This window comes from Bubalus kerabau, chromosome 8 (assembly GCF_029407905.1).
Source record: "Bubalus kerabau isolate K-KA32 ecotype Philippines breed swamp buffalo chromosome 8, PCC_UOA_SB_1v2, whole genome shotgun sequence".
In the NCBI taxonomy this organism is placed as follows: domain Eukaryota; kingdom Metazoa; phylum Chordata; class Mammalia; order Artiodactyla; family Bovidae; genus Bubalus; species Bubalus kerabau.
The window spans coordinates 52,075,170-52,103,097 of record NC_073631.1 but is presented as its reverse complement, the minus strand read 5'-3'; the positions used below and the strand labels follow the sequence as shown (position 1 = coordinate 52,103,097).

The 27,928-nt window shown below is 42.8% G+C and overlaps 1 protein-coding gene across 1 annotated transcript in view; it reads left to right on the top strand.

The window, feature by feature from the left end:
• Positions 1 to 17,637: 17,637 nt before the first annotated feature.
• LAMB1 (laminin subunit beta 1) overlaps positions 17,638 to 27,928 on the top strand; it is a 78,129-nt gene continuing 67,838 nt past the window's right edge. The window contains exons 1-5 of the mRNA XM_055590268.1: positions 17,638 to 17,789; positions 17,921 to 18,023; positions 19,051 to 19,226; positions 22,473 to 22,608; positions 25,950 to 26,023. Of these exons, the coding sequence (XP_055446243.1) occupies positions 17,987 to 18,023; positions 19,051 to 19,226; positions 22,473 to 22,608; positions 25,950 to 26,023 (423 nt within the window). The 5' untranslated portion in view covers positions 17,638 to 17,789; positions 17,921 to 17,986. The remainder of the gene's footprint in view (positions 17,790 to 17,920; positions 18,024 to 19,050; positions 19,227 to 22,472; positions 22,609 to 25,949; positions 26,024 to 27,928) is intronic.

Below are 27,928 nucleotides of genomic sequence, written 5' to 3'. Positions count from 1 at the left end.
GAGTGGGTTGCCATTTCCTTCTCCAGAGGATCTTCCCAACCCAGGGATTGAACCTAGGTCTCCCACATTGTAGTCAGATGCTTTACCATCTGAGCCACAAGGGAAGTCTTGTTGGCTGTGAGTTTGTCATAAATAGCTTTATTATCTTGAGATATATTCTCTTCTATACCCACTTTGATAAGAGCTTTTATCATTAGTGAAGGTTGAATTTTATCAAATGCTTTTTCTGCATTTACTGATGATTATGTGGGTTTTGCCTTTTCTTTTGTTGATGTGGTATATACATTGATTTTGGCATATGTTGAACCAGCCTTGTGAATGTGGGATGAATCTCACTTTGTCGTTGTGTATAATCTTTTTTATGCATTGTTGGATTCAGTTTCTTAATATTTTGTTGAGAGTTTTTGCATCTATTTTCATCAAAGATAATGGCCTATGGTTTTCTTTTTTAGTTATATCTTTGTCTGCTCTTGGTATCAGGGTGATAGTGGCTTCATCAGTCTTTGGGAGTGTTTCTTCCTCTTCAGGTTTTGGAAGAGTTTGAAAAGAATTGATATAAGTTCTTTGTATGTTTGGTAGAATTCACCTGTGAAGCTATCTGCTCCTGGACTTTTGTTTGTAGGCAGTTTTTTATTTTTTATTTTTAAATATAAATTTATTTCTTTTAATTGGAGGTTAATTACTTTACAATAAATCACAGCAGGATCCTCTATGACCCACCTCCCAGAATATTGGAAATAAAAGCAAAAATTAACAAATGGGACCTAATTAAACTTAAAAGCTTCTGCACAACGAAGGAAACTATAAGCAAGGTGAAAAGACAGCCTTCAGAATGGGAGAAAATAATAGCAAATGAAGCAACTGACAAACAACTAATCTCAAAAATATACAAGCAACTCCTGCAGCTCAATTCCAGAAAAATAAATGACCCAATCAAAAAATGGGCCAAAGAACTAAATAGACATTTCTCCAAAGAAGACATACAGATGGCTAACAAACGTAGGCAGTTTTTTAAATTACAGATTCTATTTTGCTTTTAGTGATTGGTCTGTTCAAATTATCCATTTCTTCTTGATTCAATTTTGGTGGGTATATGTTTCTTGAAACTTCTGTATTTCTTCTAGATTATCAAATCTGTTGACATTTAATTGTTCATAATATTCCCTTACAAATTTTTTGTATTTCTGTGGTGTCAATTACGTCTTTTTTGTGTCATTTCTTATTTTATTTATTTGGGTTCTCTCTCTTTTCTTCTCAGTGAGCCTGGACAGAGATTGTCCATTTTGTTCACCCTTTCAAAGAAGCCACTCTTGATTTGTTGTTTTTTTTTTTAAACTATGGTTTTTATGTATGCATGTACGTATGTATTTCTTTTTGGTTGCACCGGGTCTTCGTTGCCGTGTGCCGGCTTTCTCTGGTTTTGGCAAGCAAGGGCTACTCTTTGTTGCGGTGCACGGGCTTCTCACTGTTGTGGCTTCTCGTGTTGCAGAGCACAGGCTCTAGGCACACAGCCTTCAGTAGCTGCTGCATGAGGGCTTAGTAGTTGTGGTGCATGGGCTTAGTTGCTCCGAGGCATGTGGGATCTTCCCAGATCAGGGATCAAACCCATGTCTCCTGTGTTGGCAGGCAGATTCTTTACCACTAAGTTGCCAGGGCAACCTCTATAGTGTCCTTCTTTATCTTTCTTTATGGCCTTTCTTTAGTCTATTTTGTCTGATACGAATATTACGACCCTCAGTTTCTTACCTTTTCCATATTTGCATGAAATATCTTTTTCCATCCTTTCATTTTCAATCTACGTGTGTCCTTTGAGCTAAAGCGGATCTCTCTGGGCAGCATATTGTAGGCTCTTGTTTTTCAGTCCAATCTGCCACTCTGTGTCTTTGGATGGGAGCATTTAGTCCACTGACATTTAAGGTAATTACTGATAGATAGCTATTTATTGTCCATTTAAACCTCATTTTACTATTGATTTTTATATGCTTCTTTGTCCATTTCTTTTTCCTTCTGTGGTTTGATAATTTTCTTTTGTTTTATATTTATGTTCTCTGCTTTCGGGGTTTTTTTCCTCTGCCTTTTTATTTTTGTGACTCTATTGTATGTTTCTGATTTGTGGTTACCTGTCTTTCAAGTATGTTAACCCCTTCCTATCTCTAATTGCCTTCAACTGGTAGTTTTATAGGCTCCAACTGGTAGTTTTATAATTTTTCACATTCTGGGGGAAAAAAGTCTGCATTTTCTTACTCTGTTCCCCCACATTTTATGATTTTGATGTCCTCTTTTACATCTTCATATTCATCCTTTTACTGTTCAATGTTTTTTCTTGATCCTCAGTTAACTGAGTCTGTTAAAGTTGTCACCATTCTGTGAAAATTCTAAAGAGAGTAGAATTGAAAGTTAAATGGAGCCTGAAAAATCTAGCAAGCAAACTCATGTGTGAGAATTCCAGGGATTCGTACCATGGGAAGAAGCTCAGATCTTGGAGAAGCTGTATAAACATTGCATATCTAAAGATAAACACTTAGGATCTTATGACCTTCAGGTTTAGGTTTGTGTTGGCATTACTGCATCATGACTCATCTAGGGAAGGCAAAATATGAATGGGAAAAAACAGATATTCAGGATTAAGGGAATAATTGCTTTCACTTGAAAAGACGACATATAACATTTTATATGAATAAAATAAATGTAAAAAGCCAATCTATATTGATATGATTGATATGTTAAGTTACAAGTTTTTCTTTTTAAAAATCCCAGTTTGGGGAACTTCTCTGACAGTGCCAGTGGTTAAGACTCTGCACTTCCTCTGCAGTGGGCCAGATTCCATCCCTGGTCAGAAAATTAAGATCCTGTATGCTATACAGCGTGGCCAAAAAGCATTAATTAAAAAAATGCCATGTTCTGTTCTTCAGTCTGATACGGAAAAATGTGCATCTAAATTTTCTCCTTATACTCAGTTTCTTTAAACCTACTGTGGGAGGCATATTTACTATGCAGACAATTTTAAAGATTTAAACTTTGATGTAAACAAAGTTCTGATTTTTCTTTAAGAAAAATCAGCTTATAACTGGTAACACAGTTTACCATACTTTGATTAGAACATAGAAGCAAAGGAGTGGTTAAAAAAGTCATCCTGGCTGCTGTAACGCTGCATTCAAACCCAGACAGACCATGACACTTCCTACGGAACTCAAACTCAAGTTTCTATCAAGTACCTGTATATTTTAAGGGATATCCACAAGGTTGATTTGTTTTTCCTCATTCTAGGCTGGTCAGAAGACAGGCCCTTTTCTTCGATGAGAGCGTTGTCCAGTATCTCCATCTAGGTTGGAAAGTCTTTTAACAAGAACTCATGTCTAAACGTAGAGTCACTCTTTCTTCCAACCACAGGAATGCGACTACTGTAAACTATTAAAAACTAAGTTTTTAGAACAAAGGCTATGCATATTAATAATGGAGAAAAAAGAGGAAGCTATCATCTAATATTTGAGGCTGTATACACAGATAATTCCTAATGATAGCTCTTCTTAATCTCAAGAAATAAAGCATATGTATACTTTTTTCATAATTGGAGCCTAGTTTTTCCTTCAGGTATAAAAATAGGCCCCATCTTTTTAGGCAACTGAGTATTCCATTACAGGAGTCCATCATGATTATTTAACTAATCCCCTAGTGAGGACCATTAAAGTTATTTCCAGTTTTTCTTTTGTTACAAATGGTGTATGCTTAATTTGAAATATTTTTCCAGAGTCAATTTGAAATATATATATAATTTTAATACACATTTCAAATATTTATTTATTTGGCCCCACTGGATCTTAGCTGTGGCATGCAAGAGCTATTTCCCTGACCAGCGATCAAACCCAGGGCCCCCTGCAGTGAAAGTTCAGAGTCTTGGCCCTCAGACTACCAGGGAAGTCCCTAATACATGTATACTAATGCTCCAGAAAGGCACAAGTTTACCTTCCCAATAATCACTTATACTAGTGCCCTTATGAGCCTGACGATAGATAAGACTTGGGGACATTAACTCAACCATGTATATAATCACCACCTTGCAGCTTCTTGTGAAAGTCGCTCAGTCGTGTCCAGCTGTTTGCAACCCCATGGACTATACAGTCCATGGAATTCTCCAGGCCAGAATACTGGAGTGGGTAGCCTTTCCCTTCTCCAGGGGATCTTCCAAACCCAGGGATCGAACCCAGGTCTATCCACATTGCAGGTGGATTCTTTACCAGTTGAGCCACGATGCAGCTTCTTACATGATTGTGAAAGTGCAGTCACTTCTTGGTCATCCTTGTGTACGTTTACACTCTCCACATAATGGTACAGAGCAAGTTAATATTGAGTTAATACTGTACATTGATTAATCCTTCATGAATCTAGATCACAAACCACTCACTTTTGGATATTTCCCATGGAAATGAAACATATTACATGCTCTTTTAAGTACAAATGTGTATTGGATATGATTCATTTTGCTAAAGAACTACCTGTGAATGATTTGCCCCCCCCTCCCAAAACACCCTGGACATAATGCCAGGTGTTTACTGAACAAATACATGCAGCAAACGCCTGCTGCAGTCTGTGCTCAGTATTAGGACAATTAAGATGCTCTGAGGGCATTTGGAATTCAGTCTACACAGAATCTATTCATGCACTAACCAGTTACTTCCTTAATACTCTTTATGCACCTGCTGTGTGCTCTGTGTGGTGCTGGTACTGGGGGTACAGTAGTGAGTGGGAGAGAGGGTTGCATGACCTCAGGTGTGGCACACCTATTCTAAAAATCTAGAAAGACCTCCTCCATCCACTAGGCATATGTCTGAGTATCATACCTAGAGAATAGAATTGAGAAACTTCCACAGGTGAGCTATCATCATGTAAACTTCGAGCATAAGTAAAAGCTGGCTTGGCAGAGAAGAGGGAGGGGCATTCCAGGCAAAAGGAATGGGATGAGCCATAAATTAGGGTCTGGGTTTGGGGAATGGTGTATCTATGGAGGCTTAGTGGGGGTGGGAGACTGATAGGCTGAGAATGCAGAAATGAGAGAGATTGTATAGGAGCCAGATTACAAAGAGCCTGAATAGTGTGCTAAAGCATCTGGACTTTTTTTCAGTCTATTGGTTTGGCTGCACCAAGTCCTAGTTGCAGCATGGGGGACCTTTGATCTTCCTTGCAGCATGCAAGATCTTTCAGTTGTGACCTGTGGGATCTACTTCCCTGACCAGAGACTGAACTCAGGCTCCCTGCATTGAGAGCATGGAGTCTTAGCCACTGGACCACTAGGGAAGTCCTGGCACCCAGACTGTTTCAAAAAATTTTTTTAACTGAAGTGTTTTTGATTTACAATGTGTTAATTTCTGCTATACAACAAAGTTGTATAGCAGTTATTTATATATATATATATAAATTCAGTTATATATAGATTCTCCTTCATATTCTTTCCATTATGCCTTACTACAGGATATTGAACCTAGTTCTTTTTCCCTGTGCTATGCAGTCAGGCCTTGTCATTTACCTATTCTATATATACTAGTTTGCATCTGCTAACCCCAACCCCCCAGTTAAGTACCTGAACTTTGTACTCCTTTTACAGATAAGGAAATTGAGGCACACAGAAATGTAATTTATATGGTCCCAATTTAACAGCCTTGTAATGTCATTTGGTAAACCCATTTGTGAGAAACAATTTTAATTCTATAGGTCTTTGAATTTATATTTCAAGATAAGAACTCTGACTTATTCAAAATTTATAACATAGTTTATTCAAAATAATAACACTTTGTATGTCAAAAAAGACTTTTGGTTAGGTCTGTTTTTTAATTATGCTATTAATAGTTGTAGACAAATAGTCTCCTTATTTTAAAAAAGAGTTAAAATATTACAGATAATGCAAAATTCTCTTTAACTCCCAAACCAAGTACTTGGCATCGAATTACTCACTATTGTCTGTTTGCTCTGCCTCCATCTATAACTTCATCATTGTCTATTCATATGTATATATTTATAGAAACAGAGAACTATAATGTTCATCCTAGACTTTATCCCTTGCTGATCTTTACCAATAGTGTATACAATTTAGACAACCCTGGCCTCAGAATGTAGAATATGTACCATTAGTGCATAGCAGCGCTTAGCACATAGTAAATGCTCAAGAAATCTTAAAGAATAAGAGATATATGTTGCTGCTAAGGTTTAAGGTACTAATTAGGCAGATGGGGTAGTTGCCAAAGTCAGAGGCCAGCCAATTAGTGGAGATTATCACCGCCTGGATTAAAAAGTCCTATGAGTTGGTAACTCTATTGTCAGCTCCATATTCCACAATTTCCAAATAGGATCACTGAGAAATCCATGCAGTCCTAGAGGTTAATAGCAGCATTTTATTAGCGATCTTGAAAAGGGCAAATGCATGCTGCAACTTCTTTGTCTGGCGAAAAGCCCAATTTGTGAGACAGCACCTAATCCTAGAGTGAAACCTAGTGCTAACTTGTCTCTGATGTGATAAAAACGCAGCCACTGCTCTGGGTGGGCTGGCCTTCATAAATCTGATTAGCTGCTTTGGCGGCAACAGCACAACAGCCATGATGAGATAAATGCTCGCTTTCCAGAAGAGCAGGCTTATTCCTTTAGAGGAACTACAGTCGTGTTAATGCTTCTTGAAAGCCAAGGGCATGGGGGTTGGAGAGATGAGGCAAGACTGCATCTCTTGGAAAGTAGAGATGGCTTTTACTAGCATTTCCATCACTTCTAAAATGTGCTCAGAGCAAAGACCCCATTTTCCCAGGGTGAAAATACTGAATTGAGAACTCGGAACCATTCCTAGTACAAGCCATGAATATTAGTGGAACATTTAACTAGCTAATTAAATCTAGTTTCTTAGATCACCCTATGTAATAATTAACAACCTAGAACTATGAGATAGGTTTGCACCCAGGGAGTAGATCAGACTATTGGTTCAAACCTCTGGTACAGATGTTGCCTGAACCTGCTAGGTTCAAAATATAGGTTAAATAAGAAGTGCTTTTTCTCATGTTGATGTTTGGCAGAAACCAACACAATTCTCTAAGGCAATTATCCTTAAATTAAAAAATAATTAAAAAAAAATTTTTAAAAGCACTTTTTCATTCCATAAGCATTTCAGTAAGGACCCACAAAATCCCAAGTATAGGAACTCATGGGGAAATGTAGCAAGGACTTAGGCCCATTAGCAGCTGAACTTTACCTTTCTTTCTTTTTTAAAAAAATTATTTATTTATTTGACTGCATTCAGGAGCTTTCATGGCAGCACACAGACTCTTCCGTTCTGGAGTACAGGCTCTGTGCAAGCACAGTGGTTGTGGTGATCCAGCTTAGTTGCTCAGCAGTGTGTGGGATCTTAGTTCCCTGACCAGGGATTGAACTCCTGGCCACTGCATAGCAAGGATGATTCTTAACCACTGGACCACGAGGGATGTCCCTGAACTTGACCTTTCAAATAGAGAAAGAATCTGAATTTTTTTTTTTCTGGCTACTCTTGATTTAATGTTTATGTAAAATGGATGTGGTTTTGGATTTCTGAATCATCAGATACAATTGAAATATTGAAGCAATTCAGCCTCTCAAAGATCCAACCATGAAGTCTGATATACCAGTGTTCTCAGAGCATCAGGATTAGCAGCCTCTACCTTCTTAATGAACTGATATGCTGTACTTTCTCTGGGATAAGTTCTTTCCTTAAGCTAATATGATTTTGTCTCTTTGAAACCCAAAGCTGTGGTTGTATTCTATTTCAGGATACAACACTGGAGCATGCTTAGTCGCTCAGCCATGTCTGACTCTTTACGATCGCATGGACTGTAGCTGGTCAGGCTCCTCTGTCCGTGGGATTCTCAAGGCAAGAATACTGGAGTGGGTTGCCATTTCCTTCACCAGGGAGAACCTGAATTTTCTTTTAAAGAGTAAAGGAGAATTTAAAAATTAAAATATTGTAATACAGAAAGTCCTTTTTTCCTCCTCTGGCTACTGGTGAATTTCAGCATCTTTAAAAGGCTGAGGAAGTAATACCACCAGCTGAAATAAAAGTTTCAAAATAATCTTTAAATATGATTTTAGGTGGATTGCTAGAAGAGATGAACTTTCAGTTCAGTTCAGTTGCTCAGTTGTGTCCGACTCTTTGTGACCCCATGGACTGCAGCAGGCCAGCCCTCCCTGTCCATTACCAACTCCCAGAGTTTCCTCAAACTCATGTCCATTGAGTCGGTGATGCCATCCAACCATTTCATACTCTGTCATCCCCTTCTCCTCCCACCGTCAATCTTTCCCAGCATCAGGGTCTTTTCAAATGAGTCAGTCAGTCACATCAGGTGGCCAAAGTATTGGAGCTTCAGCTTCAGCATCAGTCCTTCCAATGACTATTCAGGACTGATCTCCTTTAGGATGGACTGGTTGGATCTCCTTGCAGTCCAAGGGACTCTCAAGAGTCTTCTCCAACAACACAGTTCAAAAGCATCAATTCTTCGGTGCTCAGCTTTCTTTATAGTCCAAATCTCACATCCATACGTGACTACTGGAAAAACCATAGCTTTGAGTAAACGGACCTTTGTTGGCAAAGTAATGTCTCTGCTTTTTAATATACTGTCTAGATTGGTCATAACTTACCTTTAAGGAACGTTTTTCTAAATCTTAGTAACCATCAACCACTGAGTGTTAGTTGCCTTCTTAACTTGACATTGATGACTTTCAATACAAATTTATTTTAAACCACATTTTTATTGGTGTGCTGGGTCATTGTTGCTATGTGTGGGCTTTCTCTAGTCGCGGCAAGAGGGGGCTACTCTTCCTTGGTGTCCATGGGCGTCCCATTGTGGCGGCATCTCCTGTTGCAGAGCACAGGCTCTAGGGCTCCTGGGTTTCAGTAGTTGCAGCATACAGGCTCTGCAGTTGTGGTATGCAGGCTCTAGGATGCGAGGGCTTTAGTAGCTGTGTTGCATGGGCTCAGCTGCTCTGAGGCATGTGGACTCTTCCCCGACCAAGGATCGAATCCATGTCTCCTGCATTGGCAGGTGGATTGCTGTCCACCATACCACCAGGGAAGTTCAAAAGCACATTTTAGATGGCAGGGTATTTTTGTCTAAGTATCTAATATAAGATATCTTAAGTATTTCTATAGTAAATTATTGTTGTTCTGTTGCTAAGTCGTGTCCAACTCTTTGTGACCCCATGAACAGCAACACACCAGGTTTCTCTGTCCATCACTGTCTCCTGGAGTTTCCTCAAACTCATGTCCATTGAGTCAGTGATGCCATCCAACCATCTCATCCTCTGTTGCCCCCTTCTCCTCTTGCCCTCAGTTTTCCCCAGCATTAGGATCTATTCCAATGAGTCAGCTCTTTGTGTCAGGTGGACAAAGTATTGGCGCTTCAGCATCAGTCCTTCCAATGGATCAGATCAGATCAGATCAGATCAGTCACTCAGTCGTGTCCGACTCTTTGCGACCCCATGAATTGCAGCACGCCAGGCCTCTCTGTCCCTCACCAACTCCTGGAGTTCACTCAGACTCACGTCCATCGAGTCAGTGATGCCATCCAGCCATCTCATCCTCTGTCGTCCCCTTCTCCTCCTGCCCCCAATCCCTCCCAGCATCAGAGTCTTTTCCAATGAGTCAACTCTTTGCATGAGGTGGCCAAAGTACTGGAGTTTCAGCTTCAGCATCATTCCTTCCAAAGAAATCCCAGGGCTGATCTCCTTCAGAATGGACTGGTTGGATCTCCTTGCAGTCCAAGGGACTCTCAAGAGTCTTCTCCAACACCACAGTTCAAAAGCATCAATTCTTCGGTTCTCAGCCTTCTTCACAGTCCAACTCTCACATCCATACACAACCACTGGAAAAACCATAGCCTTGACTAGACGGACATTTGTTGGCAAAGTAATGTCTCTGCTTTTGAATATGCTGTCTAGGTTGGTGATAACTTTCCTTCCAAGGAGTAAGCGTCTTTTAATTTCATGGCTGCAGTCACCATCTGCAGTGATTTTGGAGCCCAGAAAAATAGTCTGACACTGTTTCCACTGTTTCCCCATCTATTTCCCATGAAGTGATGGGACCGGATGCCATGATCTTCGTTTTCTGAATGTTGAGCTTTAAGCCAACTTTTTCACTCTCCACTTTCACTTTCATCAAGAGGCTTTTGAGTTCCTCTTCACTTTCTGCCATAAGAGTGGTGTCATTTGCATATCTGAGGTTATTGATATTTCTCCCGGCAATCTTGATTCCAGCTTGTGTTTCTTCCAGTTCAGTGTTTCTCATGATGTACTCTGCATAGAAGTTAAATAAACAGGGTGACAATATACAGCCTTGACGAACTCCTTTTCCTATTTGGAACCAGTCTGTTGTTCCATGTCCAGTTCTAACTGTTGCTTCCTGACCTGCATTCAGATTTCTCAAGAGTCAGATCAGGTGGTCTGGTATCCCCATCTCTTTCAGAATTTTCCACAGTTTATTGTGATCCACACAGTCAAAGGCTTTGGCATAGTCAATAAAGCAGAAATAGATGTTTTTCTGGAACTCTCTTGCTTTTTTGATGATCCAGCAGATGTTGGAAATTTGATCTCTGGTTCCTCTGCCTTTTCTAAAACCAGCTTGAACATCAGGAAGTTCACGGTTCACATATTGCTGAAGCCTGGCTTGGAGAATTTTGAGCATTACTTTACTAGCGTGTGAGATGAGTGCAATTGTGCGGTAGTTTGAGCATTCTTTGCCATTGCCTTTCTTTGGGATTGGAATGAAAACTGACCTTTTCCAGTCCTGTGGCCACTGCTGAGTTTTCCAAATGTGCTAGCATATTGAGTGCAGCACTTTCACAGCATCATCTTTCAGGATTTGGAATAGCTCAACTGGAATTCCATCACCTCCACTAGCTTTGTTCGTAGTGATGCTTTCTAAGGCCCACTTGACTTCACATTCCAGGATGTGTGGCTCTAGGTCAGTGATCACACCATCGTGATTATCTTGGTCGTGAAGATCTTTTTTGTACAGTTCTTCTGTGTATTCTTGCCATCTCTTCTTAATATTTTCTGCTTCTGTTAGGTCCATACCATTTCTGTCCTTTATCGAGCTCATCTTTGCATGAAATGTTCCTTTGGTATCTCTGATAGTATCAGAGAGTACCAATACAAATATCCATTGGTATTTCCAATGGATAGTCACGGTTAATTTCCTTTAGGATTGAGTGGTTTGATCTCCTTGCTGTCCAAGGGAGTGTCAAGAGTCTTCTACAGCATCACAGTTTAAAAGCCTCAGTTCTTCTGTGCTCAACCTTCTTTATGATCCAACTCTTACATCCATACATAACTACTGGAAAAACCATAGCTTTGACTATACGGACCTTTGTCGGCAAAGTGATGTCTGCTTTTTAGAACACTGTCTAGGTTTGACATAGCTATTCTTCGAAGGAGCAAGTGTCTTTTAATGTCATGGCTACAGTCAAAGTTGTAGTCATTTCTTAAACTTCCACTTATACAAACAAAAATGTTTGAATGTACTATTACAAGTGACAAAAGCTGACCAAAGAAACAAAAGCCTTTACTTTTGATAGCCTTAAATCGTATCTGTGAATTGGCAAATATTTGCATTTTTAAAATTCCTACCACCCTTCTTTTTTTTAATTAATTTTTTGGAGTATAGTTGCATTATAATGTTGTATTAGTTTTTGCTGTACAGCAAACTGAATCAGCTATGTGTTTACATATATCCCCTCTCTTTTGGACTTCCTTCCCATTTAGGCCACCACAGAGCACTGAGTTTGCTCTGCTGAGTAGTTCTCATTAGTTATCCATTTTATACATAGTATCAATAGTGTATATATGTCAATCTCAATCTCCCAGTTCACCTTCTTGTTCCCCCTTGGTATCCATATGTTAGTTCTCTATGTCTGTGCCTCTATTTCTGATTTGCAAGTAAGATCATCTATACCAATTTTTCTAGATTCCACATATTTTACTGCTCTTCTTTAGCTAGGGCACTCATGAATGAAGGTAAAGATAAGATACACCAGAAAAATGAAATTTGAACTCTTGACTAGTATTCAAGTCTTAAGGTGAACTACACTGAAGTTAATCCTGCTATAAATCTGATTTAAAAAAAAAAATTAAGAGCTTTCTTGAGGCTCTATAGTTTTCCCTCAGACATTAATCTCTCCTATTCATTTTTAAACGAGGTTAGCATCCAAACATTAAAATCCACAAACAAAAAACAGTGACCTGAATCATCTTGCTCCGTATTAGGAGGTAAAATGCAATATGTGTGCAGCCTTGCAGAAAACCTGCGATGAGCATGGATGAGACCTTCTTACACCTGTTTTAGTGGCTATCTTAAAACACTCAAATATTGACCTGGGTCCTCTCTCACTTGTGACATTTCTTTTGCTATATTTGAGAGTAGATGACTATTTTTAAGACCATATTGATAAAGACCCGCCCGAACCAGTCAAGATAAACTAGGCTATGTTACAGTCAAAACAAAAAGACAAAGACCTCCCAACTCTCAGGCTAAAAACAACAAAGTTTCCTCTTATACTACAGATCCAGAAAAAATTATTGACTAAGGTAATATCTGCTGGCTTCAGGCACAGCTGGATCAAGAAACTCCAATGTGGCTTTTTTCTTTTGTTTGTTTTTTATTTTTGACCACATCAGGTGTAAGTTGCAGTATGCAAGATGTTTGTTGCGGCATGCAGGATCTTTGGCTGTGGTGTGTGGGTTTCTCTCTAGTTCTGGTGCACAGGCTCCAGAGTGCAAGGGCTCTCTAGTTGTGGCACATGGATTTCAGAGCTCCAGGGCTCTATAGTTTTTAGCACGTGGGCTTAGTTGCCCCACAGTTTGTGGGACCCTAGGTCCCTGACCAGGGATTGAACCCGGGTTCACCTGCATTGGAAGGCAGATTTTCAACCATTAGGCCACCATGGCAGTCCCTCTAAGGTGGTCCTTAAGGATTTGCCCTACAACTTCCCTTAGTTTTGCTTTCCTCTGTGTTGGTCCCAGTTTCAAGCAGCCTCTACTAGTTCTGGGCAGATGTCTAGAACTCCAAGTCCGGAAGAGGTATTCTTCTCTTCCATGAAAATCCCAGTAATTCCCACAGAAATCCCCAAAGTCACCCTAACTGGAAAACTTAAGTTCCATACCCATCCCTAAACCCATTAGTGGGAAAAGGGAAATGGGAACTTACTGAAATCCATGCAGGGATGATCCCCATCCAGTGATGTGGGCTGAAAATATGGACAGACTAGTCACCTCAGATCTAGGAGCTGTTTTCTGATAAAGGGATGTTACTGTAAGCCTAAGCAACAGTTTCTATTGTATGGGTCCCAGACTGAAACTACCTGACTCAGGCCCTCATGTTTTCCATTTTCCATTACTGGTGACAGTGATGACTCCTTTGTGCTCTCTTAGTGGCTATTCAGTTTTAGTTACTTATCCAAATTCCACTAAAATACAGTCTTTACCCCCCAGTAGCTGGTGGGGGATGGGGATGGAGTACACTTAAAACTATTGATACAAATTACTATCCTGTATATTATAAAAGTATGTGGAAAATACTGTGACTTTTGTCCTAAAGTTTACTGGTCATTGAACTTGCTTTTCTAGACAAATTCTGAAGCTTATGTTTCAATACAGCAAAAACCTAGTAATTTTCATGAGAATAAGTGTTAAATAGCCAGGTTTAGGACTTAACGATGAAAGTCTAGAATGTGACATCCTTGTTACATCACTGTCAACTCAAGGATTTAAAATGATACACATAGGTGGCATTCTAAGATGATAAAGGTGATCTTGAAAGCATGTCTTGGATTTTTTTGAACAAAAATAATGCCTCAGGGAGACAACTGTCACACATTCTTTTGAGATGGAACAGCCAACAATTGGCAGTCCCATCTGTCATTCAGAATGCTGTAGAACTCTCCAGAGAAGCCTGCCTTAGGCTGAAGCAGGTACTGCCAGGTACATACAGGTACAGGACAAGAGGCTTCTGTCAGCAGGAGTAAAGCATTGATGGGCTTCACTAGCAAAAGGGATTCATTTGCCCTAAACTTATAAGATCTTCAGAAAGCAGAGGAAGTTGTCTGAAATATAACAGAGAGGAAAATTTTGTTCAGGAGTGAGATCGGGAAGCATTTAAGTCTGGTCATGATTATTCTTTTTGTCTTGGCCTGGAAATTTGTTAGGCAAAAGTAGACATTTAAGAAGGTTTTTAAAACATGGAAACAAGTCTTGATTTACTTTGATTCAAGAAACATTTATTGAGCACCAAAGATGTCACATGAGACAATGTTTATGCACAAAGGAATGTTACATAACACTGGTATTTGTCTTGATGTCTATTGGGGGAGATAAGGAGGTAAACAAATAGTCACAGGATTATGTCATGTATGCTGTAACAGGCTTTTACAAGGTGCCAGTAGACAGACTCAGGTTTGCAGAAGATGGAGGGGAGGAAGTCATGTTTAACTAGAGGCGTCAAAGATGTGTGACAGCTCTCTAAGTTGAGGTCAAGGAGGGCAGAGAAATGAAGGTATAAGTAGTATGTCATGTCTAGGGCTTCCCTTGTAGCTCCGCTGTAAAGAATCCACCTGCCAATGCAAGAGACGTGGGTTTGATCCCTGGATCAGGAAGGTCCCCTGGAGAAGGAAATGGCAACCCGCTCCAGTATTCTTGCCTGGGAAATCCCATGAACTGAGGAGCCTAGCAGCTTACAGTCCATGGGGTCACAAAGAGTTGGACATGACTTAGTGACTAAACAACAACATATCTAGGGAACCTCAGGAGGCTAACATGGGCAGAGGGAAACCATCGAAAGCTTTTGATGTGATCAAAGCTATGCTTCTGGAAAATCCTTCCAGCCATGTTATGGGGGGTTAGACTGGAGTAGGGTAGAGTGTGGCAGTTGGAACACCAGGCAAGTGGGTTTTCAGGTCATACTAGAAGAGAGATGACTAAGGCAGGATGATGAGGTTGGAGCCATGGGGCCATGAGGGTTAGTTGCTAGTAAATAGAAATAATGGCCCAAGTGATGGTAAGAGATGAAGACGGAACCATCCAGTGTGATTCCCAGGCTGAGCTGGCTTCAAGGGTATTTATGATCTGTGTAGCCTCACAAGGCCTCCCCCTCAGAAAGATCCCATGATTGGTTCAATGCTCTATTGGCATCATCGTGAAATCACTGAATTTGTAAACAAGGGGCCCAACATGCTCATTTTCATTTTGTATTGGGTCTGCGAATCATACAATTTCTGTATGATTCTGTATGAGCTAAGGGGGGAAATCAAGGTACAAGTAACTGCAACTAGAAACAGAAGAGATGGGTGGAGCGATGAGTTCAGTTTTGTAGCCCATGTGTCTATAGTCATAAAAGTAGTGATAGTCAATAAGCTGTTAGAAACTGGGTATAAATTCCAAGCAAGGTATATGTTAGAGTTATCGATGTGGGAAATAGCAAGTCCAAGGTGGTAGAGTCCAGGGATGTGGATTATAGTGAGTAGAGAGGAAATCAGCTGGAAAAGAAGCTTAATGCGTAAGGGATCAGAGAAGGCAGAGAGAAATGGAAGAGTGGGGAACTGAAGTCCTATGGGACTTTTTAAGATAGAATGGTGTCCTGGAAGCCAAGGAAAGATCTCAAGAAGGGAGGAATCATGAGGAATCATGCCACAGAGTAATCAGAGAACATCCATTGCATTTGGCAATTAGAGGGTGGAGATGAGAGCTGCTTTCCAATGGGATAGAGGAGAAGCCAGGAGGAAACAAGAGTGCAGACTATCCTTTCAAGAAGGTGGGCTATGAAGTCAAAGGGAGGAATGGAGTTGAAGGTGTGCAGAATAAAGCTTCTTGGTTTTCTTTTTGTTTGCCTTTAAAATGGGGGACTTGAGCAGGTTTGTGTGTGAAAGAGCATTGCTCTCAGGAAGTGAGAGCAGGACACACTTTCCAGGACAAGAAGCACAAAAGATAAAGGTGAGAATGCAGACAGACACATTCATAGATCGAGTGGTCAGAATATATGCATGCAAAAACAAACAAAACCCAACAAATCTATTTTTTTGAGAAAAGGTAAGTTTCCTACTGAAAGTGAAGTCGTAAGGAGCACGGGGGGCTTTAGAGGAGTATTGAAGGTGTCTGCCCTCTAGCAGAGGACACTGACCAGTGACAGACAGAACCACCAAGTAACAAGGAGGGCTCCCAGAAGAGGCAGAACCAGAGATGCCTGCAGTTCCTACGGATGAAAAACTAATAAGCAACTTTGGCCCAGGGTATCCAAAGTTCCACAAAGGGAGAAGGCATTTACCTGTGAATCTTTTTAAGTTCTGAAGACCCTCCATCACAATATTAGACCTTCACAAGAGCACTAGCTGTCTAGGTGCTCAGGGCTGCCCAGAAAGCACCAGGGATCCTGAGCATCATGTAGAGGCAGAAATCTCCAGAGGCTACAAGCAGGGCAAAGTGCTGATTTGGTGAATAATTAATGTATCACCACAACCTAAGGCTCCCCCACTCCCTCAGTGGAAAAGGATGTAGATAAACTCACAAAGCAACTTACTCTATGGTCTAATGATTAAACTTCCCGGGGCCCTATTTCATTTCAACCAAGTTAAAAGCTGACCAACTGGCCACTTAAACCCTTCTGCTGGGGTGATTAATTAGAAAGTAAAATCTCCTGACTGGACTAACAACTAACATACTCCCCTCATTTCAGGGGGCACTTTTGCCCAGAGGACTAAAGAAAGCTCAAGCTTTGATTCCAGCCATTGCTAAGGCAGCAGAACTGGGCTAGTTTACCGAAAGGGGGGCACAAAATGACACCACCAGCTTCTGTTCCCCCCTCAACTCCCAGGAGCTGGGTGAGCGTGTATTTACGCCTTATTTAACCAGACAGGTCACATTCAGGGCTGCTAGAGACCCGACATCAGAGGCCCTCTCTTCCACCCCAGCATTTGTACGCCATGTTATTCCTCCCGAGAATCTGCGAAGTTGTGCTTTTGTGGAGATTGTAAAGTGTCAATAAACTAACCTATATCGTTGTTAGAGAAGTTACTTGAATTCGCACCTTACGTCTGGATTTGGATTTAAAAGTCGATTTAAAAAAAACAATTAGATGGGTAATTCAATGCTGTGGCCACCTGGGTGGCAGGCCCCCTAGGCAGGTCCTGAGTTGGTGCACAAAGGCAGCGGAGCGAAGAGCACTTTGCTTCCTTGGAATGAAGACATCCGAGGTCGCTCCGAGTCCGGGTTCAGCAGGACAGGGGGCTTCCCCGCTTTCTCGGAAACAACCTGCCAGGTGACCCTCTTTCTAAAGGGTTAACCAGCCCACGCCTAGCGCTAGAGTTTACAGCCTTGGGCACCTCTTCGTGACTCACTCCTTATAAATGTAAATGCAGGAGCAAGCGGTAGGTCCTGACCAGCCCCCTCGCCCGCCAGGCGATTTGAACACCTACCTCCCAGACCCGCCCGAACGCCTCGGGCACCCCAACGCACCGCTCAGGACACGCACCCGGCGGTCTACCAGCAGCCCCGCACGGAACTGGAAGACCTACTACCCCTTCGCATCCGCAGATGCAGCCTTAAAACAAAGGAGGAGCGGAGGGAGGGTGGGACCTGAACCTCACCCCCTCCCCGCCAAGCAGGGGCCGCCCGGCCCCCTCCGACCTGACTCCGCGTGTGCGCATGAGCAGAGGCGCCTCCCTTGGTTCCTCCCAGGGCGAAACTTTCTAATTCCCTTCTTTGGGCTCAGGGGCTGCCAGGCGCCGAGAGAGCGCTCGTCCCGCCGGGTGAGCAGGACACAGTGGCGGCGCGATGTTTCCCTCCCCACCCTCCCACCCTTCGCTTCCGTGGGAGCGGCAGGAAATGCGAGGGCCCCCTCTTCTCTGAATATTTGCCTTTTTTCTCTCCACCTCTCTAGAAAAGAAGACTGGGAAAAACAGCCGGCGGCTCGGTGGCCGTGTCCCTTGGGCTGCAGGGACTGGAAATGGGGCGGCTCCAGGTGTTCGCGTTCAGTTTCTTAGGTAATTCAGAGGAAAAGGGGCGCGGGGTGTGTGTGTGAAGGGGTGGGCTTGGACTTGCAGGAAGAATAGCCAAACCGTTGGACTCAGCTTTGGGGGAAGCCTGTGGGGAGAGGGACTTGATAGAAATCTGCTTTGGGATTAATCGCCAGCGCCCTCGGTGGTGGCCGGGGACCGCATCCTGGGGTGTTTGTGCCCAGAGCTCCTAGTGCTCCCGCAGCTCCCGCTCTGGGCTTTGCGTCTCCGGCCCTTTTTCGGTGGGACTCTCCATCTCTGGGGTCAGGCTTCCTGGGCTCTGGGGTCAGGCTGCGAGGGCTCCTCAGAAGCCTATCCGGGAGAGTGCCTGAGCTGAGTGCAGGCTTCATCCTGGGAACAAATTGGGGCCATGTGGCTTTAATTAACCATCGCTGTTTGCCCCCGGATGACGCCAGAAACAGCTAGATCGGGAGCTTCCCTGGAATGACGAATCCCTGAAGCCAGTCAAAAGCCTCAGGGATTGACCACTCGCCCCTTGTTCGGGACAGTGGTGTTCCCAGCGAACCCCATGATCCCCCGTCCCCGGCGAAGCGTAGGCGACCTCCGAGTGTGTGGACACATACACTCACGGGTCCCCACGCTTACAAATTTCCACGCACACACTTGCACTGTCACCCAAGGATGCACAGGCTACCGTGTGCGTGCGAGTTCACATACAAGTGGGTGTGCGGCGTTTGGCCGCCTGCCTCCCTGCGTCCGGGTCCAGGAACCTCGTAGTGACCGGAGCTGCTTCCCAGGGCTGATCAGGGTGGGCGCGAGGGTAGGTGGGCTTCCTAGGAGTGATGCTCTCAGTTACTGGACAAACCTGCTGTATCTGTTTCTTTCTGAATCCTCCTCTCCACGTTCTGCCTTCCCGGCCTCACTCCATTGTGTCTCTTTCCTGTGTATCTTGCTTTTTCCCCCGAATCTACTCTGTCTCCGCCCCCTGCTTATTCTTTTTGCCTGGGCCCGCTCCCTGCTTGTGCCCTACGCTGTCCGCCTGCCCCTTCCACAGCCCTGTGCGGAGTCGGAGTGAACGCTCAAGAACCCGATTTCAGCTACGGCTGCGCGGAGGGCAGCTGCTACCCGGCCACAGGCGACCTTCTCATCGGCCGAGCACAGAAGCTCTCAGTGACCTCGACCTGCGGGCTGCACAAACCCGAGCCTTACTGTATTGTCAGCCACCTCCAGGTGAGGGCAGAGAGATGGCTCTGCGCACACCTCTTCCAGTCCCCACCGAAGGGGAAGGCCTAGGGGACCCCATATCCTGCCAGCTATCCGGATAGGAAGCTCGGCAGTCAGGGAGTCCCGGGATCAGGCTGGTAGCTCACCCTTTTCCCTCATCAGTTTGCACAGTTGCATCCGCCAAACGTTTCCTGCCGCCACTGTATAGAAAGGCAGAGCTGCAGACAGATCTGGGGCCCGTGCGCAAGCCCTGACCCAGGGTCTCCAAAAGCCCATTTTTTTTTTTTTTAAATTTTGTTTTTCAATCATTCCTCTTTGGAAAATGTGTGTAAAAGGTGGTTTGTCCTCATCATTTTTTATATACTGAGTGGTGATCTTGGGTTTTCCCCAAGTCTTTCACTTGGATAAAGGGTATTCCAGCCCTAACAAATACCTTGCAAGGTCACTCCAATCATGGAGAAAAGCACTCCAATGTTTTGCTCTCCTCATTTGGTGCTGCTCCCATCCACCTCCATTAGCTATCAGGATCAGATGCTTGCTTTTTCAAAATGCCCTGGTTGCCATGGTACCCTGATAGAGGAGGACCAAAATGAAATTTCAGAGTGTTTTCTGTTTCTAAAAGTGGATCCAGATCGTAGATTTCAAAGGTCACATTTTTAATAAAACTAATTTTGAAAGAAGGTACAAAGCATAAACTACCCAGAATCAGAATCCATTTCCTTGATTTTTTTAAGAGACTGATATCTCTGGCCTCTAAAGCAAACATAAGAGTTTAGGCTCCTGTACAGGGTAAGTTCCAAGTCAATTGCTCTAAATTTGGTCACTCCCCCTACATGTAGATCTGCCCTTCAGGAGAGGGACAGGATATTGTGTGGTTTGCATGCAGATGCCTTCAAATGGAGTCACTTTTAAAAAACAGAAAGAGAGCCCTTTCTGAAAACCTGATAAATTAAACCAAAGGAATGTGGTAAAGTAGATTCCACTTATTTGCTTCCAGGTTTATACAGAGATGTCTAGACTGCTTCCTCCTGATTAGAAGGGAGGCTATAATTACACTTTTTTAAAGTTCTGGTAATTGTTCTCTGGTATTAGTTTCCTTGACTACAAGTCACCAAAGGCAGTTGATGTTACCTTTTTTAACATTAGCATGTAAATTTCACCTAAAATATTACGCTAACATTTACCTCCAAGGCCAGGACATCCTGTAAATGAATCACCAGATCCTGAAAATGGCTTTGACCAGAATGAGAATTGGACTGTTTGTCTAAAAGCAAGTAGAGCCAGACTCTCTAGTTTGTATGATTAGCCATGAAATTGTGGGGTGCTCTTCAGATATCAGGGCTTCCCAGTGGCTCAGTGATAAAGAATCTTTCTTCAGTGCAGGAGACATGGATTCCATACCTGGGTCGGGAAGATCCCCGGGAGGAGGAAATGGCAACTCACTCCAGTATTCTTGCCTGGAAAATCCCATGGACAGAGAAACCTGGCAGGCTATAGTCCGTGGGGTTGCAAAGAGTCAGACATGACCGAGCACACATAGAGGCATGCTATGCTTCAGATACAGAGCCTAGAGAAAGGAACTGGGCATGTAATTCTCTCAAACATTGAACAGGTGTAAAACTTGAGGCAGGAATCAGAATTATTGTGTCCAGGGTTCCCCTGCATTCCTGATTTCTGGTTTCTGTTTTCTAGTTAGTATATCTTGCCAGTCTTAAAATCCCTTTGGGAAGAAGGTGATAACTAATAGCTAGCTAAATACATACAAATGCAGTATCGTTGGTTGATACTATCCTTACAAGGGTATCACCTTTGCTTAATGACTTGCTGACTGGAGGACCAGAGACATATTAATCCATCCTTCATTACCCAAACATTATTGACAGGAGTGTTTCAGTATTCACTTACGTAACAAATTGCCAACCACAGGCATTACTTTCTGCAAAAATCCATAGGTGGATAATGTGTTAAATGTTGTTTGTAAGATGTATGTGGGATCTCAACAGATTTCTGCCTCAGCATCATTTTCAGACTTAATAAGCAGTTCAGAAAAACTTGGGTAGAGAGCCCAGCCTCATGTGGAAAAGTGAACCATTAAGTGATGCTGCTGTTTACAATTCAACATGATGGAGTGCAAAGAAGGCTGTTTTGGCCGTGGCTCACATTTTAGGTAGAAGGAAAATGTTAAGCCAGAAGTTCAAAGCCACTCTAAAACTGAAAGTAGTGGTAGACTTTTCAGTTCAGGTCCTTGGCATTCTTTGACTTGGTCCCAGTTGTCAGTGCTCCCAACTTGACAGGGCAGCCTGGTGTCCCCTTCCTGGATATTCTGCTCTGAGCAGTTTGTGAGCTAGCCTGCACGCTGCTGCCACGAATTCGCTGTCGGGGCAGGGGAGAAGCTAAGAAGTCTTAATCTGTAGTTCCCAAAGCTTCTTAAATATATCTGACTAATGAACTGTGGTGTTGGAGAAGACTCTTGAGAGTCCCTTGGACTGCAAGGAGATCCAACCAGTCCATTCTGAAGGAGATCAGCCCTGGGATTTCTTTGGAGGGAATGATGCTAAAGCTGAAACTCCAGTACTTTGGCCACTTCATGCAAAGAGTTGACTCATTGGAAAAGACTCTGATGCTGGGAGGGATTGGGGGCAAGAGGAGAAGGGGACGACAGAGGATGAGATGGCTGGATGGCATCACTGACTCGATGGACGTGAGTCTGGGTGAACTCCGGGAGTTGGTGAGGGACAGGGAGGCCTGGCGTGCCGTGATTCATGGGGTTGCAAAGAGTCGGACACGACTGAGCGACTGAACTGAACTGAATACTTGGTTTCTGCCTTATATAGGTTTTGGAAAATCAGGCCAGTTGAATTGTTCTCTTTTTATTTTCAGTTTGCTTTATATCAGCAAAAATTCTCTAAAACCTCCTCTGCATTTTGCCTCAAGAGTAAGCTTTTCCAGCTATTCATTGAGATTAAGGCTTAAGCCTAGAAATTTCATTTTGATTAAATTAATAGCTTGTGAAAACAATGCCTTCTTTTACTTTTGACCTTGAATTTTCAAGAGAAGAGGAAAATTTCAAGAGTATATCATACTCCGTTAAGTTAAAAAGTGAAAGACATGTGCGAGGTCATTTAAGTAATTTTGGCACATTCGTTTTTCTTGAAGAAAGTAGGTTTGATTTTTGTATTGTGGGCTTGATTTTTGGTGTGCATGCGAGTGTGTGATTGCTTCCCAGACTCGTGAAACTATCTTTGCTTTCAGGAGGACAAAAAATGCTTCATATGCAATTCACAAGATCCTTATCATGAAACCCTCAACCCTGACAGTCATCTCATTGAAAATGTGGTCACGACATTTGCTCCAAACCGCCTTAAGATCTGGTGGCAATCCGAAAATGGTATGTGTGGTGTGGGAATAACTTCCATGGAGTGTGATTGGTTACCTGGAAAGTGTTTACAGGCGCCTGGGTGTTTGTAATTACGATTGGTTTCTCTATCCTGGAATTATCGCCTTCGACAGATTTACTGCCCAGAGCACTGACTTCTCTTGGTAAAATCTGATTCTTCTTGAAGTATGCACTTCCTGTAAGAAAGAAGTCTTTCATGTGAAACCAAAGGAGGATTTCATAGTCTTCATCCTGAGGGGCCCTTGGGGAGTGTGGCAATGTGCTGGGGCAGTCTGGGGAGGGCATGGGAAGGCCTTGCCCCACTCAGGCCCTTATCCTTCTGCAAAACAGCCATCTTTCATTTTGATCAATTCCAAAAGAAAGGGCAAAATTAGTGCCCACCACCTTCCTTCCATCTAGAGAACATTTAGTAATAGTACTATGAATACACACTAGACATAATTTCTCAGACGTTCAACATGGATGATGACCCTAAGTCAACTTTTCTAACGAGTGTGTGAATCCAACCCTTTTTCCTTTCTTTGCCATTTGGGTTGGGATTTAATAAATTCATCCAATATGATGTTACTATTGTGCTGCAACTAAGCTCAATTTAGTTTTGCCTTTGTTTCCAAGTCAAATGCTGAAATTTGGCGACTAACAGTAGAGTTAATGTGTTGTTAATAATGAGTTAACTTTATATCTTTTTTAAAAAAGCATTTATTAGAAAGGACTCTCAAAGAAGTGAATCTAAGCTCGGCCAGAGGAAGCCTGGGCACTACTAGATCCCTTTATTATGTGTCCTGTGCTCAGGAAGCTTTGGGGTGCTTTGCAGTTATTTATCAGTCTGTAAAAAGGAAGCATTTTTTTGCGCCACAAGGCTTTCAAGATCCTAGTTCTCGACCAGGGATCAAACCTGGGCCCCCCTGCAGCAGAAGCATGGACTCCTAACCACTGGACCGCCAGGGAATTCCCAGGAGGAAGTCTCTTCGTAGACTTATTTCTAATTGATTATGAAATTATACATGCTTTCTACTATTGATTTCTAGGGAAGGTTGATTATTCATTGGTAAGCTTTGGGACTCCATTGGTTATCAGCTTGATTGAGATAGACTGGATGTCAAAAAGCAATTTATCAGTTAAAGCCTTGTTAATTATTATAGGAGGGTATCTAAGTTGAGAGTCCGGGGTAAAAGAGAAGTTTCTGTAAGTCTGCACTTGAGTTACAGGGGAAAATAGCATAGATCTGATTACAAATGTGGGACCGATCTCACTGTCCACATTTTTCCAGTGAGACCAAAAGACAATTAGAAGGATGCCTTGGGAATTCCCCTGCAGTCCAGTGGTTAGGACTCCATGGTTTCACTGCTGATGGCACGGGGTTCAGTCCCTAGTCAGGGAACTAACATCCCTGCTAACTACGTGCAGTGTGATGCAGCCAAAAAAAAAAGACAGAAGGGTGCCTCAACTCAGTATCAAGTTGATAGACAGTAAAATAGTTCATCAAATTCTGTAGTTCTCGAGGAGGGTTTTTCTTGGTTACGTCAGGTGTTAATCAGTTTCCACAACTCTGAGTTTGTGGTACAAGAGAGGACAAAGGCCCGAAAGAAGGGATTTTCAAACCAAGGGGCTTGAGAGCTCTGCCTCTGTTATAAGAGATTAGATAGGATTAGATGGATGGAACTTCGTCTTTAGAAAGTCAGACGGATTGTTACTGTCTCCTATCATCTCTCTGCTGTCTGATGGTTCACAATTTGAAGTTTCTTGATGAATGTGATTTTTATCTATTTTCTGTGTGTTTTATCCAAGTTGAGCTTTACATGATGCATTAAATTATCAGTGCTCAGGCCCAGAAATGGGCTTGGAATGTGCAGCTGCTTTTAACTTAGCCCTCATGCTTTATTCCCAGGTCTGACCATACACCATATACCATAGAAGAATGATCTTGGTTCTTTTCTCCATGGATTTTTCTTCCCATATTAAAAAAAAAAAAAAAAAAAAAAAACCTGTAGCACTTTATCAGGTTAGGAATCTAAAATGGAATGTGCTTTTCAAGCCCACGTCGGCAGATACATTCTTATGTTACAGAACTGGTCCTAGTCTTGCTCTGACTTTACATTATTTCGTTATCTCTTCATTTTAAACAAATAGTTCAGGTACTTAAAAGCCTGGGAAGGGAGAGACGGACAGTTGCTTAGCTAACATGTTGCTCAGAAAGAAACCTCAAGAGTCGGTTTGTAATATGGCTCTTTTTCAGAAGTTAGATAAGGTTAGTTAGCATGACGATACTGTTTTTCTTTAACATTCCAACTAACTCATATCCGTTCCAGTGACTACTTTCCCTCCCTCCCCCACCCCCACCCCCAATTGACTTGGCTGTTTTCCAGTGGGAGAGTTTATTTCAAAAGTCTTACTGATTTCCTGAAAATACACCAGCCTGTGACATGATTCATTCTGACACATTCCTGTCTTTCTGCATTTAAGACCTCTCTTGCTCCGGAAGCTGAACCCCCAAAAGCTCTCTGGAGCACAAGAAACCTGGAAAGGTCTCCTTTACCGAACAGGCAGGCTCGAGGGCCCAGGGGATTGTGGAGGAGGTGCCGTCCATCCCTGGAATTCCAGTGGCCTTTTTAGCCTTTTAAAGTGGGATGACTTGACCCCCAGGGCGTAGTGCAAAGGCTCATTTGTTTGTTCAGGCTTTCCCCTGAAAGGGAAGATGTTAGTATTTGTTCTGGGGCAGTTTATTTATTTGACCCATTCTTTGTCTCTTTGGCATTATTTCTCCATTGTGGCAATGCACCCAAAGGCTTCTCCATCAGGGATAGGTTTTTCTAAATTGGAGAGTAACTCACATTCATGATGGACTCCTGTTTTCTTTGCTGCTGCATAGAAACAAAAAGGAATATTTGTGTTTCGACTGGATTGTGTCCCTGTGCTTTAGACTGCAGAGCTGAACCCCTACTGTGCACAGGAAATGCCCCCTCTCATTTCCCCTTTGAGTGTCCCTTGGCTTAGAGAGTTGGAAAGACTTTTAGTTTTTACTAAGCAAAGGATGTCCTTCTTAACAGCAACTAAAAAGGCATTCTGCCAGATGTCTTGTTCCAGGGAGTACATTCAATACGTTGAACTCCAGAATGATTTATGACCAACCGAAGAGTCATTCTGAGATGTGCTTTATCACCTCAATCAAGCCAGGCCGTTATTGTTATTATCTTATCTTCAGATTAAGGTGGACTGCAGAGAGAATTTCTATGAGGAGCATAAAGATAGTTGAAGAGAATAGACTCAATTGTTCACAGATGTTCTTGTTTACCTTGCTATTTCCTTTTGTGTTTTTAAAAAATATCCTATAGGCGTGGAGAATGTCACTATCCAACTGGATTTGGAAGCAGAATTTCATTTCACTCATCTCATCATGACCTTCAAGGTAAGGAATCCCTCTCTTTCTCAGAAATGAGAGCATTGTGTAATTCCCCCTTTCAGAATGGATGGCTGTTGTGAGTTGGCCTAAGTGGGAACCTAAACATTATTGTTGCTATAAATTAGGATAATTGAGCAGCTTTTAAACATGGGCATGGATAACTACACTTAACAGATACTCTATCTTTGTGGCAATAAGTAGAGAGAGCCACTGTTCTATGATTCGACTGTAAACTTTTAATTAGATATCTGTTAATTTCCCCATGGAGAGAGACAGCTTTGACTCACTCCCAAACCACAGTAAAACATCTGGAGAGTAAATCCCTGCCCCCTTGGGTTGATGTTTTAATGCTGACTTTGGTAACTGGAAAGGAAGTGTGTTATCTTTGGTTTTCAAGGTTTTGCAAAATTTGTGGGAATGGTTTTACAGTTCTTTAAGAAATGTGCCTGCTTTCTTCAGTGTGGATGTTTTTCCCATCCTTTTTCTTTGAGAGATGTAAAATGACTCCAGGACTAAGGAATGGCCCTGTACAAAGTCTCTTTGTTTCTTCTTAAGCAGCTGCCTGGAAATGACAGGCTTCATATGGCTTAAAGTACATGTTGGTGCACACAAAACCCATAATTTACTTATTGCTTCTCAGATTAAAATCACTTTTGAATCGTTTTCTGTTGGGCATGGGGGCCTTATCTCTACCCTTGCAGGTTTTAGAAAAGGTGCCCAGGGTAGATTTGATTTACCATGTGGGCAGGTAACCACTAAAGTCTTGCTTGTGTCCTCTGCGTGAGCCTGGGAGGCCTAGGGTCGGGGTGGGCATTGAGGTCAAATGTGACTAGGGGAGATGCTGGGCTACCTGTCCCCAGGCCTGGGTTCATCCCCTTGCTTCTCCCCAGGAACCCATTCTTGCTGCTTGGAGAAAGGGTAGGGGGAAGGTTTACACTGTGACACCTGCTCCTATGAGGCAGGGGAGGACTTCCTCTAAACCACTTTGTTCCTTCATTGGCCATGAGCTCAACCTGGCAGTTAGAATTAAGACTCAGCCTCAGATGTTGTCTGCCTGTTGTTGTTCAGTTGCTCAGTTGTGTCTGATTGTTTGCAACCCCGTGGACTGTAGCCCACCAGGCTCCTCTGTCCATGGAATTTTCCAGGCAAGAATACTGGAGTGGGTTGCCCTGCCCTCCTTCAGGAGAATCTTCCCAACCCAGGGATTGAACCCATTTTTCCTGAATTGGCAAGTGGGTTCTTTACCACTAGTGCCACCTGGGAAGCCCAAGGGAAGAAGGTGTACTTGCAAATAACTGGATACAAGGCAAGATGTGCTCACTGCTATAGCAGAAGTTCAGATAATGTACATCAGCATGGAGGATGGGGAGATTCATTTTAGCCTGGAATAAAGGAGAAAGCTTTACAAGGAGAGGACTGTGATTGCGCTTGACCTGGGTCAGGAAGAGTGAGCAGGATTTTAGGAGGAAGAGGTAGAAGAAAAGGCCTTCTTGACAGAGGAAAAGGCCTTCTCTCTCTCTCTGTCTCAGTGGGACAGTTTGGACAGAGTTTGTTCAGCACGTACTATGTAGACATGCCTTGATGTCTACACTTGGGCCAGTGAGGGGACCAACAGGAAGTAAGACTATAGCCAGAAGGACCTTGCTTCCTTCCTGAGGAGTGTGAACTTTATAGGAGATGGCGAGCCATGGACAGGAAATGAGACCTGTGTTTCAGGAAATGAGGGAGCCAAGAGGAAAAGCAAAGGAGGGCCTGAGGCATGGAGAAGAGAAGGCATAGAGGCAGGGGGCTCTCAAGGTCCGCGGTAATGGGGAGCTGACTTAGGCAGGGCTGTGGTTCTCAACTAGGAGGGAGCCACCTCCTGCAACTGGCGTCCTGGCAGTCTGACGTGGTGAGCTTTTTCTAATCATA